Genomic DNA, 20,889 nt, shown 5'->3' with positions numbered 1-20,889 from the left:
TTCCCTTCCTCTCCACTTTATCTGATCCCATAATGAGATACAGCAAAATAAGCCCTTGGAAGTGGCAGGGAGCAGGCAGGGTGTCTACTTTATATCTGCAAACCAGTATGTCATGCAGATGAACTAATGTCAATGCTGGCACAGGAGGAGGAGAGTGAGTGGCTAGGGTAAGAGTGGGAACTGGGACATCACCTTCTCTTGGCAGCTCTTAGACTAAGCAGTAATGGGAAACTGCCCCTCTACAGAACATACGCATTCTTCCTGATTTGAGGGGCTGTAGCCTCTCAGCTCTTCTTTTTAGAGTGAGAGTAGCACTTCTAAACTTCTAATAGTTTAACTTTTTTGTTTGTAATTCCAGAGTGTGGTAGTTAGATTTTGAATTTTGCAATGATATGGATTCTAGCCGTTCGGTTACTGCAGTGATTTTTCAAGGAGACTTAAGAAGAAAGGGCGAGTTCTTCGGCTTTGTATCTTACCCAGTAAAGAGGGGGGGATAAAAAGTAGACTCTGAGATGCTACTGAAGCTGATAACTTAAAACCTAGATCTGTCACAAGTGTCAGTAGCCTGGTATTAGCAAATCCTTTGGATAAGATACATGCAAGTTGAATGCACCTTCTCTAAGGAAAATGATATGATGCAGGTGAGAGTGGGCAGGACTTAATATTAGTTCTTAAAGTTTGCTGGATAGGGACACAGTCCCTAGTCCTCAATATAAGGGGTCACACTGTAAAAACCTTCTGCAGTTTTGTGCCTGGTACATGGAAAGCAAATGGGTGCTTTTCTAAGAGCCTGCAGTCATCTTTATTTCATTGATAGTGGAGCCTAGTGTTTCTGGATATACCATACATGCATTTTCATTCTCTTGTTTTTCTGAAATGCTATTTCAATGTAACTTAAGTGTATAGGAGGTGCTTCCTGTTAGTGGTTGGTTGCTTCTCCCCACCCCACTGCAGCTGAAGTATTTGGGTGACTTGGTATTTCATGTTTCCTCTGTCCTGCTTTACTTTTTCTATTGCAGACAGGGTTTATGTGACATAGACTGGTAACATCTAAACTCAGTGTTTTCACTTCTGTTATTTTCTGTGTTGGAATCTGTACATTGTGTTTGCCTGTGGATGTGTTCCTTACTGCTGGAATTAAATACTAGACATGTTCAAATACCCTATGGGATTTGACAGCATGGTCACTGCTCTGGTTTTTTGCACACCTGGTAGTGTGGTAAGCCTAGTTCCCTAACCAGGGCTTTGAGGTATTTGTACTACTGCTTTCTGAGGATCTTTCAGGGAAGAAGGAATAGCCTAGACATGGATAAAATACTGTTATGTTAATCAAATATATATTTGTACTGAGACAATGCAGAACAGATGCCAAGATTTTGAGCAAAAGCAAGAAAGAGGTGCATAGTGCCTGTTGTTCCTGGTGAAGCTGTCTGTGAGGACATTCAACATGAAGTATAGATGTGACTTGTATTTTTAATTGACTTTCAACTTTCCTGTTAATTGTTGTTTTACCTGATTTGACAGGCACAGTGGGAGGGCTTATTTAGCAAAGCCTCACTGAATCTGGTTGCCGTGAAGAAATCGTTCTTTGGCTCAGTTATTTTCCTCTGTCGCCGGCAAGCCCCTGCCAAAACACCCATTTTTCTGCCAATAGATGAGACCCATTATAAGTGGGTTGAGTCCTTGAAGGTGAGAATTCTTGTGTCCTGGATATCCGAATTTCCAAATAGTTATGCTTTTCTAAATGAGATATTTAGCAGTATTAAAAGGTGTCGGTGTGTTACTTTTCTTAAAATAGAAGTTATTCATCTCTGCCTTAAGGATATGAGGACTATTTCCTTTCTGTGGTTCCTAGTAAAACATTTTGAGGTTTGTCCTGTAGGAGATCTTGGCTGACCCATCAGAGCAGCCTGTGTGGTTGACTGCCACCAGTTGTGGGAACTCAGGAATTTTGGGAATGGTGAACTGCCTCCGCCTTGAAGCAGAAGGCCACAGAATCAGGTATATAAGCATGTCCTTGAGTCACAGTTGGAGATGAGATTTTTGTGTTAGCTTCTTTTCAGGCCTGTAGCAAAACAAACAAAATGACAACTCTTGGCTTCTAGGTGTGTGTTCGTTTCCAACTTGAACCCTTCATCAGCTGTCCCACCCACGAGTCTTTCTTCCCTGGAGATGCAGAATATTGTTCAGAGCGACCTGGTGATGAATGTGTATCGTGATGGAAAGCGGGGCTCCTTCAGGCATCTCCCATTGCAGCAAGGTAACTCCTTTAAGTCTGAGGATCACTTGCAGGGCCTTGAGTCTGAATGGACTGTGAATAGAAAATGAGTAGCTATTGTTCCTACAATTATTTTTTTATTATTATTATTTTTAATGGATAATTTGGAATTCTTCTGCTCCATCTCAGAGTGAACAGTAGTGTGCTTTGGTGCCAGGAGGAGTGATGAGCTGTTTAGGGTATGGGTAGTATTGCAGGGTAAGAAAGGGCTTTCTGGAGAGCAAATGGAGGAGGAGGTAGCAGTTACCCAAGGAATTTACTCATTCTGGAAAGTGTGTGCCTGTGTTAATGTGGGTAAAGTTCTACTGTTCCTTCTTCTGCAGCACAATCTCAGGAGCTGACAGAATATGCCTATGTAAATGTGTTGACTCGTGGAGACCTCTCATCTCTTCGTTGGATTGCCTCCCCACTTCGACACTTCCACACAACTAACCCCAATATTCAACTCTGCAAAGTCTATTACGCATCTCTTAACTTCCGGGACATTATGCTGGCCACGGGAAAGCTTTCTCCAGATGCTATCCCTGGTGAGTTAAAATTACACTAGAAGAAAATGTATTACTGTTCTAGAGTTTATTCACATAATCTCCTGAATGTTAGTTATGCACTGGCTAAAGTGCATATCAGTTTTTGTTTAGCAAGAAAGCATACTTCTGAAAAGAAAGTATAGCTCTGCTGCAGGACTGTACACCAAAAACTCGTAAGTTCTGCTTCCAGTTGCAGTCCCATTTTTCATACAGCAAAATTAATAAACCTTGCTGTGAGGAAACATTACTAGGCCCATTGCATAGGTACTAAGTGTGAGGTGAAACAACTTGATGGAGGGTCCAGAGATGGGTAAGGTACATACCAAGGTGAGAATGTTGAAGTTTCATGCTGCCATGCTACTGGACATGCTTTGCTTTTAGGGAAGAAAAGTGCAAGGTGAAGTCATCTCCTGTCTACAAAATAGAGGTGATGACATCTTGTCTCATAGTGAGTTAAAAATTAACATAATGTCTATTAAATGGTTTCAAAGCTCTATTTAAAGGAGAGGGGGCAGAACATGTATAAAGTGCATTTGGAGATTCTTATGGGTGACTTGACTAGGGCTGGGTTTCCCTTCATGACTGAGATTAGTCTCTGCCTAAAATGGATGTTTGCAAAAATAAAAGTTTCGCAGTATATTTTTGCTGTGATCATCCTTTCTAGTTTATGTATCATTCTTTTTCAAAGAGGAACAAAATTGCCTCTGAAACAAGATGTTTCCATGAAATTTCCCAGATGAAAAATGGAAACTAAAGCAATATCACCAAGGATACAAAGTAAGATTTAATGAGACTAAGTCCTTTTCTGCCACTCTTGTAGTGAGAAATTAACTATGGTGACTTAAGAGCTGTCTACACAGTAGGTAAATCCCAGCACTTTTTCTGTCTCTGGGGTTCTAACTTTCAGGGATTACTGTTGTAGTAAATTCTTGACCAGGGGATTTTGGAAGAGAAATTTCCTTTGTAAAAAATGCTATCATTCTTTCAGGTAACTGGGCTTTGCAGCAGTGCATGCTGGGCATGGAGTTCTCAGGACGGGACCTGGCTGGAAGAAGGGTGATGGGATTGCTGCCAGCAAAGGGGCTGGCTACAGTGGTAGACTGTGACAAGAGGTTTCTATGGGAGGTGCCTAAAAACTGGTAGGTCAACTTCTGTCTTCTGGTTTGTGTATGTGGTTAAGATTTCCCTTCCTGCCTGAGGCCCTGATCAGACCAGAGTACTGCACAATGGGTAGATTCCCCTCTGGGAAATAACAGAGCTATAGTGTCCTGAGCAGCTACAGGATTTGGCTTAGAATTGCTGCAGGAGTTGAGCGTCATTTTTTTGTACAGTGGCTTGCACAAGGTTCTCATCTCTTTCTTGGGCTTTTAGCTCCATGTGTTTCAAGTATACACTGGGATTTCGGTGTTGATTATGGTACTGGTTAGTTACTGAAATATTTTTGCAGAAGGATGAAGCTCCTGGCTGTGCTTGGTAGCTGTGGTAGTCTGCCATATGATTGAGAGTCATCTATACTCTTTGGTCTGTCTTGGCAGTTTAACCTTTCCATTGCAGAAAAGCAAACTTCATCAGGAGAACCTATTAGCCTATTCCAAGGCTAAAGATATCTTCTCTCTTTCATTTTGCTTCTTAGGACTCTGGAAGAAGCAGCTTCAGTGCCTGTGGTTTATGCCACTGCTTATTATGCTTTGGTGGTTCGAGGTGGTATGAAGAAGGGTGAGAGTATCCTTATTCACTCTGGATCAGGAGGTGTGGGCCAAGCAGCCATTGCCATTGCCCTGAGCATGGGCTGCCGTGTCTTTGCTACTGTAGGTGAGTACTGAGGGCCCAATGTTGGGGGGGGGGGGGGGATTATATTATATATATATATATAAAATATAATATTTATATTATATATATGTATAAAAAGAGAGGAAGTGTGTGTGTGCGTGAGCGCACATGTGTTTATATATAAAAATACATATTTATGTCTATACTTTCCCCCCAATATGATCTCCTGTAACTTCGATCTAGTTTCTAGACTGAGAGCAGGATACATGGTAAATACAGCTACTGACTATGCACTTGAAACTTCCACAGCACAGACAAATTTATCTACCTCTGTTCACGATGTAATCGGAAGTATGAAAGAAGAGCAAGGCTTCTTCATTTGAAATTCAGTAATGTGATCAAAGAATGTCTATCCATTGTAAAGCTTGGTCTGTTTCTGGTCCTTGCTCTAGCTCATAAATGAGCACTAACAACTAGACCACCTTTGTCCTAAGGTCTGACACCTTGAGAGCTTTGAAGCAAGTCATTGATGGCTGCTCAGACTTACAGTCCTTGGGAAAAGATATGCAGATGAAAATGGGCTGTTTCATCATAAAAAACTTAGTGTAAAAGTACTGGCATCATTCAGCCTGTCTTCTATTTCCAGGCTCCACTGAGAAACGCGAGTATCTCCAAGCAAGGTTCCCACAGCTGGATGCTAATAGCTTTGCCAGCTCCCGAAATACTACCTTTGAGCAACATATACTGCGAGTTACCAATGGAAAAGGTAAGTTCAAGGAATGTTTTTCCTTCTTTTGTCAGCTATGCCACATTATGCAGTTGCACTTTGTCCTGGCTTTGTCTGGGATAGAGTTAATTGTCTTCCTAGTAGCTGGTATAGTGTTATGTTTTGAGTTTAAAGTCAAGGATTTTTTTTAGTTTCTCATGCCCAGCCAGCAAGAAGGCTAGAGGGGCACAAGAAGTTGGGAGGGGATACAGCCAGGGCAGCAGACCCAAACTGGCCAAAGGGATAGTCTATACCATGTGACGTGATACTGTCCTGGTTTCAGCTGGGATAGAGTTAACTCTCTTCCTAGTAGCTGGTACAGTGCTATGTTTTGAGTTCAGTATGCGAAGAATGTTGATAACACTGATGTTTTCAGTTGTTGCTAAGTAATGTTTAGACTATAGTCAAGGATTTTTCAGCTTCTGATGCCCAGCCAGCGAGAAAGCTGGAGGGGCACAAGAAGTTGGCACAGGACACAGCCAGGGCACCTGACCCAAACTGGCCAATGGTGTATTCCATACCATGTGACGTCCCATCCAGTATAGGAACTGGGAAGTGGGGGCAGGGAATCGCCGCTCGGGGTGAGTGAGCGGCTGCGTGGTGTTTAGTTGCTGGCTGGAGTTAAACCACAACACATGTCTAGTATATAAACTGGGGGGAATTGCCAGTCGGGGGACTAACTGGGCATTAGTCAGCACGTGGTGAGTAATTGCATTGTGCATCACTTGTATATTCCAATCCTTTCATTATTATTGTTATTGTCATTTTATTAGTGTTATTATCATTATTAGTCATCTGTTCTATTAAACTATTCTTATCTCAACCCATGAGTTTTACTTTTTTTCTTTTTTCTTTTTTTTTTTTCTTTTTTCGATTCTCTCCCCCATCCCACTGGGTGGGGGGGAGTGAGTGAGCAGCTGAGTGGTGCTTAGTTGCTGGCTGGGGTTAAACCACAACACACTTTCTAAAGACAAAATGAGTCACTGAAAAACAGTGTTAGGCTCTCAGCAGAGTTGAGTTTATTAAATAGTTGCCTCTCCTTTCATTGCAGGTGTCAACCTCGTGTTAAATTCCTTGGCAGAAGAGAAGCTCCAAGCCAGTTTGCGTTGTCTTGCTCGACATGGGCGCTTTTTGGAAATAGGCAAATTTGATCTGTCTAACAACAGTCAGCTTGGTAAGATGGGGCATCAGAAATACATCTAATTAGGTTTAAGCAAGCGAGACAGCACAACCTATATACTATCTTAACACAGACTAATCTTCAAATTTAGAAAAGCTTTTAGCTGCAGTACTTGTTTTCACTTTTATCACTAACAGTTTATGTGGTCTTTTAAACAAATACCTTCCTGTAGAAGCATGACACTTGGCATTTTTCTGGAAGCCTGCATAAAACATGCAAGATAACTTCATTGCCTTTCTTTAAAATCAGTATAGGGCATGTTGCCCACAAAGTGTTTGGATAGGAAGGTAGTAAGAAGCAGCTTTTATTTCACAGGGCAGTGTTTACCAGTGTCTGTTAGCTTGTAGATTTCATAGATCCTTTGGACTTGAATTAAACTTTTTGCGATGTAACATCTATTTGTAATAAATAAGTGCACTGTAAAACTTAGCAAATGAAGTTCATGCATATACAAGCTGCAGTTTTGCCCTCTGTTCTGGGTAAACTTGATAATTTGTAAAGTGAAAGTAGTTGGAATTTTTCAGATAACTACAGAGAACCTGACCTTGGGATAACCTTAATTTGTTATTTCACTAAATATATGTGCCATTTTGAATAGAGTATGATAGTTCCAGTTGGAAGGGACCTGCAATGATCATCTAGTCCAACTGCCTGACCCCTTCAGGGCCAACCAAAAATTAAAGCGTATTATTTAAGAGCATTTTCCAGATGCCTCTTAAACACAGACAGGCATGGTGCATCAACCACCTCTCTAGGAAATCTGTTCCAGTGTTTGACCACCCTTTTGGTAAAAAAATGTTTCCTAATACCTAGTCTGAACTGCCCATAACGCAGCTTTGAGCCATTTCCACGTGTCCTATCACTGGATACAGGGAGAAGAAATCAGCACCTCCCTCTCCACTTCCCCTCCTCGGGAAGCTGCAGAGAGCAATGAGGTCGCCCCTCAGCCTCCTTTTCCCCAAACTAGACAAACCCAAAGTCTTTAGCTGCTCCTCATAGGACATCCCTTCCAGCCCCTTCACCAGCTTTGTTGTCCTCCTATGGACCCATTCAAGTACCTTCGCATCCTTTTTAAATTGAGGGGCCCAGAACTGCACACAGTACTGAAGGTGAGGCCACACCAATGCTGAATACAGTGGGATAATCACCTCTCTTGACCAGCTGGTTATGCTGTATTTGATGCATCCCAGGATGCAGTTTGCCCTCTTGGCTGCCAGGGCACACTGCTGGCTCTGAGCCTGCTGTCAACCAGCACCCTCAGACCCCATTCTGCACAGCTGCTCTCCAGCCACTCCTCTCCCAATTTATACTTGTCTGGTGTTACTCGGTCTCAGGTGCAGAATCTGGCATTTGTTCCTGTTAAACTTCACATGTCATTGATGATTGCCCAGTGTTCCAGTATATCCAGACCCCTCTGCAAGGCCTCTTGTCCCTTGAGAGAATCAATAGCACCTCCCAGTTTTTGATGGCACAGGGTCAAAATTAACCTGATTTCTCTTGGATGGGCAAACAAATTTGAATGTTATAATGCAATATGTTAGTGAAAAATTATAAGAATGTTCTCCTAGTGTAGAACAATTGCATATAGCAAGGGTTGACGGTCTCCTTTCTTATGCTAATTTGAAAAGATCCTAGCATCATGGAAAATCCTATGAGCAAGAGTTTCCTGTGGAGATGGACAGGATGTACGTGGGATTCTAGCTCCTCTGTGACTAACTCAGCTCTCACTAGACACAAAATGTCCTTTTTAATATCAGACTGACCATGTCATAGCTTGTCATCTTGACACACAATTTTTGTGAGTGGAGTTTCTGTTAAATTGGTTTGCTTGTAAGAGAACAACCTAATTAGTATAGCATTTAGAGAGTATATGCAAGAATTAGTTTGGAAAATGTAGAATTCTAGCAACTAATGACTGCTTTACTACTCAGTCTTACACTACTGACCAACACAGAAGATAGTCTCTGTTTTGAAATGTCAGCAGCATCAGGTCATAACCAAATTGCTTTTTCTAGGAATGGCTCTCTTCCTCAAGAATGTGGCATTTCATGGCATCCTACTAGATGCAATCTTTGAGGCTGGAAACCAAGAGTGGGAAGCAGTATCAGAGTTGTTGAAAAAAGGCATAAAAGATGGTGTAGTAAAGCCCCTGAGGAGTACAGTCTTCAACAAAGAGGAGGTAGAAGCTGCCTTCAGATTCATGGCGCAAGGAAAACATATTGGCAAAGTTATGATCAAGGTAATGAGATAATGACTTTGATTCTCCGATGTATCTGTCATCCTCTGTAGGTGGCTATATTGGATATTTTGGTCCAGTTCAAGTTGAAATTGTATAACTAGGACAGCACAGGGTTATTGTTTTTACTGTTGACATTGTAACGAATGTAACTGTCGAGTCTGTCACTGATTCTAAAAGGTTCATTCCCATTGCCTGGAGGAACATATTAGGAAAGATAAGAAATGCATTGTGTATCTGATCTTAACTACTTTTTTCTTTCTTTTTTTTCTTTTGCGGGGGGAAAGGTCCAAGAAGAGGAAAAGGAATATCCTTTAAGAAGGTCTGAACCAGTTAAAATCTCTGCCATCTCCCGAACCTCCTGTCCATCTACCAAGTCTTACATCATCACAGGGGGCCTAGGAGGATTTGGGCTTGAGTTGGCACAGTGGCTGGTTGAGAGGGGAGCACAGAAGCTTATACTGACATCTCGTTCTGGCATACGAACTGGTAAGCAAAAATCATAAAGGAGCAGGGAACATGACTGTCTTTCAACAGACCTCAATTTGTAGCATCTCTCCATTTTTAAGTGTCCTATCAGCAAATAATAATGTTCTTGATCTCTTTCCTCTCATGTATGTATTCTCTCGCTTCAAACAAGCTGTTGTCCCCTTTATTCTAAAGGAGGAAGTATCTTTTAACATGACTTCTTTTCCAGCTGCTTCTTTCCTCTCTCGTTATGCTTCCTAATTCTATCAACGCATTTTCTCCCTTACCCAGTATTTCTTCTGCAGCCTTACTTTTACCTTTACCCCCTCTACAAAGTCTGTATCTGGCTACCTCATTGATTTGTCCAGTGGCTGTAGCATGGTGGATCACATGCCACAAGGAAAGGCCTGTAGACTCCTTGGTAAAGATACTCTGTCTTTCAAGTTATGTGTGTGGATGCTTGCTTGCTTTTGCTCCTTCAGATAGCTTATCTGTAAAGATGTGCCCTATCTGATAACATCAGTACTTTTACTTAGTTTGATTACAGTTGCAGCATTGAGATTTCTTATCTATGGTAGTCTTCAGTGTTTCCTCGTACAAATTCAGTCATAACAAAACTTCTGTCTGTCTCTACAGACTTCTCCTTTCTATTGGCAAGTTCACAATCACACCACTTGCACAAACACATAGATCAAATACTTCCACTTCTCAAGTTCTGGTTGTGCTGCTATCATCTGTTGCCATGCTCTAATCTAGCCATTCTTTCCTGTCTTGGTACCCAAATTCTTGTTAATTTCCCTCCATTGTTGTACTTATTCTTCCTTCCCCCGCCTTACATTCTCCCCACTCTGTTCTCCGCTTTGATCTATTCAGAATATTTCTGAAACTCAAGTGATTTCTATCTACTATTCAAGTTTTGTCCAATTTTCCTCTTGTAGATGAATCGGGAATTATTTAGCTATTCAGTCCCTATCTAGTCAGAAAAGCATAAGGAGCAGGTTAACCAAAGCCTTCTGGTTTGTATGCTTCATCTCAGACACTGTTCACTTTTCATTTTTTGTAGGCTACCAGGCTAAATGTGTTAGAGAGTGGAAGGCACTGGGAATCCAAGTGTTGGTATCTACCAGTGATATTGGAACACTAGAAGGAACACAGCTCTTGATAGAAGAAGCTTTGCAGCTTGGTCCGGTTGGAGGCATCTTTAATTTGGCTGTGGTAGGTGACAAAAATGCTTAGGACTTGTAAGAGACGGCAGCCATTCAAGTGGTTTTTTTACTGAGGGCAGTCAGGCTTCATACGGTTTTAGATTGCCTCTCTGTGTTTCAAAGGACGCTTTGCTTTGGCCTTACCTGGTGATTAAAGGCTTATGAATCTGGCCCCTGGACCTGGGAAGCAACAGTATTTGGCCAGCGAGCTCAGTTCTGGGATAAGACAAATGTTGCCCAAGATCCCTGGGGACAAGAAAAGTCCCATACAGAACTTGCCAGTTGAAGGCTGCAGTGACAGTACTGAAAAAAGCAGACTTAGCAAAAGCCATGTTGTCCCTGTATTTCAGGACATTTGGGATATGTCTGTACTGTAAAGTTAGAAAAACACATTGCATAGTGATACCCTCTCGTATCTCAAACCACGTGGCAAATTTAAACGGAGAAACTGGAGATATTGAAACTGCACCTTTTTTCTTTTCTCTGCCCCTGCCCCCTCCCCAATAGGTCCTTAGAGATGCCATGATTGAAAATCAGACCCCAGAACTCTTCTGGGAGGTCAACAAGCCCAAGTATTCAGGCACCCTTCATTTGGATCGGTAAGTGTCTGTAGAAGGGACATATGAACTGCTTTTATGGTTATAGAGCTGATCAAACTTAGTTGTTCTAGTCTTGCACCAGCCTTCTACAGTAACACATAGTTAGCAGGTTCTCCTGATGGGGTTTGTCTCTCCTGATGGGGTTTGTCTCTCCTGCTCTGCTCCAAGGGTGACTCGTAAGAAGTGTCCAGACCTGGACTATTTTGTTGTGTTCTCCTCTGTGAGCTGTGGAAGAGGAAATGCTGGGCAAAGTAATTATGGCTTTGCCAATTCTACCATGGAGCGTATCTGTGAGCAGCGACATCACGATGGACTCCCAGGTATGATGACTTTACACATTGCACAGAATAATCTATCTCGCCAAACATCCAGAGGACAACCAGCTCACCAGAAACTCGTGTGCTTGTCTGGAATGATAATGAATGTTGAAGGCTCTTTCCTCTCCTAGCTGTTAACCCGAGTCATTCATGTGTGAATGAGTACTGGCCATTTAACAGTACAAAGGAAATACAGGCATTTGTTTAGCTGGGGTTTTTTAACTCCTTTTTGTTGCTGCCATGTGCTTTAGTTAGTTGCCTAGTGTGTTCTTTCTTCCAATTTCTTCTCTAGGCCTGGCAATCCAATGGGGAGCCATTGGTGATGTGGGTATCCTTCTGAAGACAATGGGAAACAGAGAGATTGTGGTTGGGGGAACCATTCCCCAGCAAATCAGCTCGTGCCTGGAGGTGCTTGATATCTTCCTGAATCAACCTCATCCTGTCATGTCCAGTTTTGTCCTAGCAGAGAAGGTCTCTGTGAAAACTGAAGGAGGCAGTCAACGGGATCTTGTAGAAGCAGTTGCGCACATCCTGGGTAAGTGCTTTCAGACAAGTACTGCTAGGCAGTGTCTACCATCTCAATGCTTTCGGAAAGCAGTGGTGCTGCTGTAGGTGCTCTGTTCAGCATCTCCTCCTGATTTCCTGTGGTGTGGGTGTGTTGTGGGACTGTTTGTTTATTTTTTTTCCCTTTACACTGCTGCTTCTCTCCAATAATCAATTTGTTTATTCAGTGTGGGCTTTTCTCCCTTAGTGTGTTTACATACACACACACATGCTTCAGTGTTTTGTTTAGACTGGACTGGTGCCTTTCTCCAAACAGAGAATCAACAAGAAGAGCCCCCAAGAGCAAAATTCTAGGACAGCACATAATACAGCAAATACATGACTAACTTTCTGACTGCTATTCCAGCTTTCAAAGGTTCACCTTGGGGTGTGCCCATGCTGCAAAAAGTAGCTTTTATGTACTTAGTGACTAACTGGTAGCGTATTCTCTTACCAGCTCTGTCATCCCATGTGAACATCTAGTAGCCATAGCTTAACTGTGTGTTACAAGAAGTGCCATGTCCTCCTATGTGTTTTGAACCTGCTTTCTTTTACCATTGTGTCCCCTGTTCTTGTGTTGAAAGTGAATAATCTGTCAACTCTATGTCCCACTTCAGTTGTCTCTTTTGCAGATGGAAGTGTGTACTGATCCTTTGTTTTCTAACAAAAGAGGTGCTGATAAATTGACAGCCTCCTGAGTATTACTTAAGGAATTGTGTGCAGCAACTGGCAGCAAATCTGACCTTGGATAACAGACATGGCTTTTAGAAGTCATTTGAAAGTGTCTGGGAAATTGTACCAGCTGTAGGGTTAGTTTGGAAGGAGAGAGTGTGTGAAGACAACAAAAGGGAGAAGCTAATAAGAAGCCTAATGGTGGGAAGGGTGGCAACATGGGGATGGGGCAGCACAAGGTGGAGGAGGGGAGGAAGAGCTGTAGATGCAAGTGTTGTTATGAGAAGTATTTTACAAGTGAGGAAAGGGTGAGAGATTTGAACAGTGTGAAGGTTGAAAGAGAAGAGGTGATGAAGACTAGAGGAACCACATCCTCCTCCAATGTAATAGACATCAAGTGTTGCAATCGACCATCACTGACACTGATAACTGTTTCATCTCACATTGTAGCTGAGGATTAGTTGCGTTAGGTCTAGGACTGCAGTTTCAGTTAGAGCCTCCAGTATGAAATTGCTCTAGCTGACTGTTATGAACTTGGTCTAGAGCTGAAATGACAATGTTCACAGCTATTTAGCTGGGACTGATGCATCCCCTGTCATAAAGCTATGCACATTTAACATGTACTCTAAAGACTAGATCCCATAGGACCAGTTGTGGATTGTAGAAGAGGTGACTTGTGAAAGCGTTAGGTGATCCTGAAAGGTAATTCTCTGTAGCTGTAGTTTATTCGGGTTTTAGGAGAAAGAAGGAAGCTGAGAAGACTGCTACAGAGGCCTAGAGCCAAAAAGAAGTTGGCCTTTTGTTAGTGTGCTGTTTTTTCTCAGGTGTCCGTGATGTGAGTAGTCTGAATGCTGAGAGCTCCTTGGCAGACTTGGGCTTGGATTCCTTGATGGGTGTGGAGGTGCGCCAGACACTGGAGAGAGACTATGACATCGTTATGACCATGAGAGAAATTCGACTCCTTACAATCAACAAACTGCGTGAACTTTCTTCCAAGTCCAGGACAGCAGAGGGTATAGTGTCTGGATTAGGGTTGCTACCAGTCACCTGAGTCCAAACAATTAAGCTCCCAATCCATTGCTTTTGTTTCTAGTGACATAAACCTCTATCAAATCATGAAATAAGGTTATAGTTGTAAGGCTTTTAAGTGACAGACATGTCACGGAAGTGCATTGACCATTGGGTCAGGCTTACCAGTTCTGGGGGCAGGGTATAAGTAAGAGCATGAAAGCTGCTTTCTTGCCTGGCTAGTATCTGCCTGCATGAGTACTCATACGCTGCTGTGTGCAGGATGTAATTTGAGACCTTTTACCTGCCTGAGGAATGAGTAGAAAATGTAATGTCATGCTTACTGTAAGGTAAAAGCATATGAAGTTGCTGCAGAGCAGCTGACAATAGGAAGATGCCTATGTCTGTGCCCTGATGTTGTAGTCAGCTCTGGACTAATCCAGAGCAGCCCTGAGATTCTCCTTTAGGACTATGGCTACGTAACCAAGACTGATCCTGAATCTAATTGCGTCTGGTGTTCTTCCCTTCAAAGAGCTGAAGCCATCCCAAGTGATGAAGACAGGCCCTGGCAAACCTCCAAAACTAGATTTGAACAACTTGTTGGTGAACCCAGAAGGGCCAACGATCACCCGTCTCAATGATGTTCAGAGCACAGAGCGCCCTCTTTTCCTTGTTCACCCCATTGAAGGATCCATTGCAGTTTTCTACACTCTTGCCTCCAGACTTCATATGCCCTGCTATGGGTTCCAGTGCACAAAAGGTATCTCAGTTCTTCAGCAACTTGAATTTGTAAACAGAATATTATGAATTTTAGTTGCCTTCTAGAGAGCTTTGTTACTAGACTTTTAAACTCGGAGGATCAAGCATCAGTACCTATAAGTCTGCATAGGGTCATGTCAAACATCCCCAGGTAGCAAGAGAAGTACTAGCTTAGACTGAAGAGCTTATGTATGGGGAAGTGGAACAACTGGATGTTGTGTTGACTCCCTGTCAGCAGATAGCATGCAGGAGAAAAACAAGGTATGCTGTTCTACCTGTCTTTGGAAAGCAGGAACATTAGTATTTCTTGTCCAAAATGTAAGTTGCTAACCGCAATTTAGAAACTTACCTTCAAAATAACCTGGATGTTTCCAGCAGGGTTGTTTCTGAGGTCATGAAAACATAATTGTCTCTGCTAGTGCCTTTTCACCAGAGTCTGTTTCTAACTTACTTCCATGTTCTAGCTGCTCCCTTGGACAGCATACAGAGCCTGGCAGCCTATTACATTGACTGTATGAAGCAGATACAGCCTGAAGGACCTTACCGCATTGCTGGATATTCTTTCGGTGCCTGTGTAGCCTTTGAAATGTGCTCTCAACTGCAAGCACAACAAAATGCTTCCCATGCGCTCAACAGTCTATTCCTCTTTGATGGGTCCCATTCCTTTGTGGCAGCATACACCCAGGTAAGAGATACAAAGCAAATCTGTCTGGGGACCATCCTGTGTCATCCGGGCTCATGTTCTGGGAGCTTACTATTCTAGATATGAGCCATCTGAAAAGCTGACAAGACTTTTCTTGACAGAGGAGTTGGGAGACAGCTGTAGACAGTGAATGCTTAGGGATGACTGAAGAGTGGAAGCATATGGGGGGTGGTCTTCATTAACTGGCAAGGGCTAGGAGAAAAATGTTGCTCTTGCTATGATAAATCATATTAGTATGTCTTCTGGAAGATCCTGGAGCCTGCAAGACAAGATCCTTGTGTAGGGGTGCTAGGAAACCTTGCTTAAGCCTTCCTTTCCATTTTCATTGTACTTTCTAGAGGATACTAGGCTCTTAGCAATTGCCACCTGCGGATTTGCTTTCTAATCTGTCCTCAAGGGGTCTTCTTCCCCCACCTCAAGCTTCAGTCTATCTTTTTTTTTCTTTCTCCCTCCCCCTTTCCCCATTCAAAGCCCTTTGTTCTGTAATTGTTTTTATCTACCATTCAAGATCAGGCATATTGCTCTCATATTTGCATTTTATTCTTCTCTTTTCCAGAGCTACAGAGCTAAGCTGACTGAAGGAAATGAGGCTGCATTGGAGACTGAAGCATTGTGTGCCTTTGTTCAGCAGTTTACAGGCATTGAGTACAATAAGGTAATGTTTTGTTTTGTTTTTTTAATATCTCTTTGCATTGCAGAAGAGGGGTCTGTTTTTTTAATGGAGACAGATTCTCAGATATTGAGACTAATGGAAAAAAAAACCATGTTAATATTTCCAGCTGCTGGAGGTTCTTCTGCCCCTGAAAGATCTGGAGGCTCGTGTGAATGCTGCCGCAGACCTGATAACTGAGATTTATACAAACATCAATCGTGAAGCACTCAGTTTTGCTGCTGCTTCCTTTTACCATAAACTGAAGGCTGCTGACAAGTATATACCGGAGTCCAAGTATCATGGAAATGTGATGCTGATGCGGGCAAAATCTCACAATGAATATGAAGAAGGTCTGGGTGGCGACTACAGACTCTCAGAGGTCAGTCTGAGGCCTACTGGTGACTGTTGAGGTTCTCCTTTATCTCCCACTGATAAAGAGGAGCATAGAAAATCATCCTTACTGAGGGAGAAGGGATGAAACCAACCTGAAAGAAATGATCATTCTGCAGCTATCGTGTTCTTACAAGAATTGGAAATCCCCAAAAGCAAATGAGTTGATTGGTTCCAGACACTCTCTCAGGGTAGTGAGGGCCAGGAGAAGGTCTAGCCGCTGTATTAGATAAGTGTTTTCTATAGCTGATTCTTGCAGCTCTCTAGACAGACTTTCGGTAATAAAGATGTTAAGAGAGAGTAACTTGACAGAAGTAACTTTTAGGGGCCTACAGTGAAAGGAGGAGACTAGATTTTGTCCACTGCCTGAGGGCAGACTTTTGAAGAGCAAGTGTCAGCCTTCTGACAATAGAGGCAGCTTTTTTTTAGTTACCTTTTGTGGACCACTTATAAGTTAGTATGTGGGTTTATTATGGGCCTAAAAAAACTTAAGTTTTTGGCCTGTAGTCCAGGTAAGGTCACTGTTCTTTAGCCCCTGTTCACATAAAATGGTCAAGTGTCTTACATTATGCTATGGATACTAGGGAAAAGGAAGCGATTTTCAGAATTGTCCTCCTGCTTCTGGCATCTCCTACCCCTTCAGGCTTCTAACTTAAATTCATTATTGATTCCAGGCTAACTTGTATGTTATTAAAGTTACATAATGACCTTAAAGGAAGATTCATGGTGGTGGGAGAATGATTAGGTGGAGGGGAGAGTTATTTAGTTTTCTTAAGGGCTTGGAAGTAGCTACTTTATCATTTATTGTTTGATACTGTAGGTAAATTATTCTGTTAGTATCAGGTTGGTTTGCTTCCTGCCCAGCTTACATTTGAGTGGATTACCTGCCAGGCTGTCAAACTATTGTGCTTTAAAACACTGTTCCAAACCATGCCCTGCAGCTGATCTATGAAACTGTGTCATTCGAGTAAAACAGGTGCTGTTTTCAACTGAGTTTGATACAGTGGTGTAAACTGTAAGTAACTTAGAAGACTGATAAACCTAAAATACCTAGATAATCAGCTGGTTGTATATTGTGAATGTAAAGGTTTTTTCTTTTTTTTTTTTTATATCTATGCAGGTATGCGATGGGAAAGTATCTGTCCATATTATTGAAGGGGATCACCGTACCTTATTGGAGGGAGATGGCGTTGAATCAATTATTGGGATAATCCACAGCTCACTGGCAGAGCCACGTGTCAGTGTCAGAGAGGGTTAACTTCTGCTTACTTACTGTCAATGGTGAAGAAAATGCCAACAACATTCCTTGTTATGACAGACCCCAAGGAACTCTTCCTGTTGTTCAACATCTCATCTGCTCTGCTGCCAGAACTGGGAAGTCCAGCTGAACTTGATCGGTCTTTTTCTGTCCCTTTCTTGCTCGTCTTTTCCTTTCCCAGCTTTTATGGGTTCTCTTTCCTCCTTCCCTTCCTATGCTTTGTTTTCCCCTACTATCCCTGTCTGTGTTACTCTAGTGCTGTGACTCTGTCACTCTGCACTGCTATGAGGGTTCCCCACTGATGGTTGCTTCCTACACCCTTGGCAGTATGAAAAACAAATTTAGGAGTAGATTTCTTGTGCTCTATATTGTTTTGTCTTAACAGTATTCCAAAGGGTATGTGATAGCACTTGTTGACCAAGCCCAGTGAGCAGGGAGAGGAGCTGCAGCTGATTTCGGAGATACCTTTTGTCTGTGAAGAATCTGTCTGTAGTTAGGTCAGAAAGAGAATTCCATTGAGGCTTTTGTAACTATATTTTTTTAATTTGATATATTCTAAGTATTTATTGTGTCAAACCAGAGACTTCTTACTTGGTTTTAATTTATCGTGGGTTATAGGAGAAAAGAAACATCCCTTTTTGGAGGGGAAGGTTTAATCTACAAGGCAAAGTTGCACATTTGTTAAACAAAAAGTGCATCTTTGGAACAGTCTGATTTCTTTTGTTTGGGTTGTTAGGGTTTTTGTCTTTTTTTTCCCCACTGCCCTGCCCTGTTCAGAAAGGAAAAGGTAGAAAAGAGGGTTCTTGCCATCTTCCACCCCTGAGGAGGGGGGCGGGGGGAGGGCGGATGGTTTGACAGATGCCGCTATATTGAACAGCCTTAACTTGGATTTGACAAAAACAGGCAAACCTATCCCTAGGCAGGTACTTTGTTTGTATTTGTGCAAGGTTCTGTGCTCTGCTGTATCAGAACCTTAGTAAAGTATTAAGACTATTGCTTTACCTATTCCCTCCCACCTCCAGTCTTACCACCCAACCAGACATTTGGAACAGGGTGGGAAATAGAATTCTTCAATGGTAACTGAACAAATCCTCCTAGCCCTGCTCTCCCATAACCAAAGCTCAGGCAAACATACAAGCATCTACCCAAAGCCCCTGTATATTTTATTTAGCACAGGGCTTGCTTAAGCCTTGTGTATTCATTTTCCTCTCAGTAATGAGAATGGAGACCCCACGTAAGTTAGCTAAGTAATCAGTTTGATGGTATGATTTTAAGATACAGTACCTTTTAAAGGAAACTTGCATAAAATTCCATTACAAAATTTCTTGCCTTTGCTATGCTGGTTCTGTCCTTTCCGAAATCAGTAAATCCTTGCTACACTTATGATACAGAGGAAACCTGGGTAGCAACAAAGCACCAACTAGGATGAGCTATTGTGCTTTTCAGAACTGCTTTAAAACACCAGTTCTCTCCATCCCCCAGTGAAGTATCCTGGTAGTACAGGAGCATTCCAGTGACAGGAATGGGTGGCTCTTTGCTGCAGGTTCTGACCTAGTGTCTTTTGCTTATACCACCCTCTGTTGATAGTGGCTGGGTTAACTGGTTTTAGTTTTAAAAAGTATTTCTTTTGTGAAATTTGAAATAAAACCAACATAATATCAGCTTAAAGCATTTCCAAAATAAGTCTTGTTCGTTTTTTCTTTTTTGTGTTTTTTTTTTTTGTGGTTTTTTTTCTCCTTTGGTCTAAAGAGTGTCTTTTTCTCTTTGGCTTTCCTAGTATTAAACAGAATTGATCACTGGTTGGCTTTTTGTCTTATTCTCTACCACCATTTCTTAATCCTGTGTTTCATCTGGAATCTCTCATTTCTTGGTATAAAGCAAAAACTGCTGCTGGCATATCTTGATTTGGAGTCTGTAGAAATAATAACAATAATAAAGAAGATGTATTATTCTCAAGCATGGCTTCTTGTTGCCATGATTTTGGTACCTTAGATACAACCAAACCACACACCCACAAGATGAAGTGGAAACTCTTAAATTCTAATTCTGGCTCCATTGTTGCAGTTATGGACAAGCCATTAACGCTACTGCCTCAGTTTCCCCATCTGTAAAGTGGGACTAATGGCATCTACCTCAAGGTCGTTGAGAATGTTAGATAGGCAATGGGTATAAATGCTATTAAGTTGTTGGGCATGATAACTAGGTGTTAGGTGGTAATGGAAGGAGGGAAATGGGTAATGTGTGAGGATGAGATGCCTTACAGCTGCAAAGAATCTAATACTGAAGGGTGGCTATGTGAACTGGACATATGTGCATACTATACATGCACGTCCTAGCACAGGATGCTACATAGAACAAATGTAGACTGGTTGGTTGGTTTGTTTTAAATTTAACTACTAGCAGTTGCAGTAAGCCTGAAAAAGTTGAAAAAATCCTACTTGCCTTGGTTGTATTGAAAACCTAGAAGGAAAAAGAAAGGAGTGATTAAGCAAACAAGTACAATAGTTCTGTGCTAAAGTGTTTAACAAGTCTAAATGGGCTATGTGGAGGGAGCAAGGACTAATGCTGTTCCAGCTATCGAAGCAGGAGTTGGACAAGTTCTTTATATAAATACGAATGTGCATGGTCTCATCTAAGCAAAGCTTGAAGATACTGGTTTAGTAATAGAAGTTCTTCGAGAATTACTTATAGCCTCTATGCTCTCAATGTTCTTGTGGTTGTTATTTGAAAAGCAGAAAATTGTTTTGGTTTGGGGTTTCCCCCCCCCTTAATTGTCTAATTACAAGCTGCTGCCCTGTAACCCATTATGTAACTGGCTGCTGAATACAGTGTGCCAAAAATAAAGACCTTATTAGTGCTGGTACTGCTTGTTGTTTCTCAGTAGTCCATCAGATAGACATAGCTAAAACAATAGTATCATAATGCAAAATCACATACTGCAGTTGCTTGTTTTGAGAAGACAAGGGCAGAAGCAAAGTCCTTCACATCTACCCTCCTGGGTGAAATTGAAGTGGGAGTCTCTTGTCAACTGATGGTTGCTTTCCATTCTCCTTTTCAGCTAGGTTCTCACACGCTTCTCTACACCATGCTGGTCTTAACCTTGACACTGAAAAACACGGTCCCCTGCTGGCCCTATAAATTTACTTAGGCTCACAAACCCACACTGGTATGCTGAAATGGTGGGCAGTAGACTTTAAATCTGCAACATAGCCTTAATAGGAAGAATAAGAATGTATAGCACATAGCACATGCATTCATCAGCGTTAAAGCTATTCTTTTCCTTTTCTATTCTACCACCTTCCTGAGGCGAAAGAAATGTGTCTCTCTTGCCAACAACAATAGCGAAAAAAAATGCAAGAAGGGTCACAGTTTAACAGAACTGGTGCCTTTAAACAGCACTATCAGACAGCAGAAGTAGAGAAGCTTTCTGGTGCTGAGATGGAGGTCAAGTAAAACCCAGAAGATTTAGGGTAGAGTAGTGATAAAGGAAGCAGGTGTTTATTTCTTCTGCAGTTAGTTAAGTTACCATAACTGAAGATCGGACACATTGCCAGCAAC

General features: G+C 42.0%; 1 protein-coding gene across 1 annotated transcript in view; it reads left to right on the top strand.

Moving 5' to 3' along the window:
* Positions 1-20,194, top strand: part of FASN (fatty acid synthase) — a 46,294-nt gene extending 26,100 nt beyond the window's left edge. Inside the window, exons 24-43 of the mRNA XM_069799583.1 lie at positions 1,525-1,689; positions 1,883-2,001; positions 2,106-2,260; positions 2,602-2,805; positions 3,794-3,944; positions 4,439-4,617; positions 5,222-5,341; positions 6,393-6,515; positions 8,537-8,760; positions 9,045-9,246; positions 10,289-10,440; positions 10,938-11,029; positions 11,198-11,349; positions 11,639-11,881; positions 13,386-13,574; positions 14,102-14,329; positions 14,793-15,013; positions 15,588-15,686; positions 15,811-16,062; positions 17,194-20,194. Of these exons, the coding sequence (XP_069655684.1) occupies positions 1,525-1,689; positions 1,883-2,001; positions 2,106-2,260; positions 2,602-2,805; positions 3,794-3,944; positions 4,439-4,617; positions 5,222-5,341; positions 6,393-6,515; positions 8,537-8,760; positions 9,045-9,246; positions 10,289-10,440; positions 10,938-11,029; positions 11,198-11,349; positions 11,639-11,881; positions 13,386-13,574; positions 14,102-14,329; positions 14,793-15,013; positions 15,588-15,686; positions 15,811-16,062; positions 17,194-17,331 (3,408 nt within the window). The 3' untranslated portion in view covers positions 17,332-20,194. The remainder of the gene's footprint in view (positions 1-1,524; positions 1,690-1,882; positions 2,002-2,105; positions 2,261-2,601; positions 2,806-3,793; positions 3,945-4,438; positions 4,618-5,221; positions 5,342-6,392; positions 6,516-8,536; positions 8,761-9,044; positions 9,247-10,288; positions 10,441-10,937; positions 11,030-11,197; positions 11,350-11,638; positions 11,882-13,385; positions 13,575-14,101; positions 14,330-14,792; positions 15,014-15,587; positions 15,687-15,810; positions 16,063-17,193) is intronic.
* The last annotated feature ends 695 nt before the right edge of the window (positions 20,195-20,889 follow it).

This window comes from Haliaeetus albicilla, chromosome 12 (genome assembly GCF_947461875.1).
Source record: "Haliaeetus albicilla chromosome 12, bHalAlb1.1, whole genome shotgun sequence".
NCBI lineage: Eukaryota > Metazoa > Chordata > Aves > Accipitriformes > Accipitridae > Haliaeetus > Haliaeetus albicilla.
Note: the sequence above shows the minus strand (reverse complement) of the source record. Positions and strands in the feature narration are given on the sequence as shown.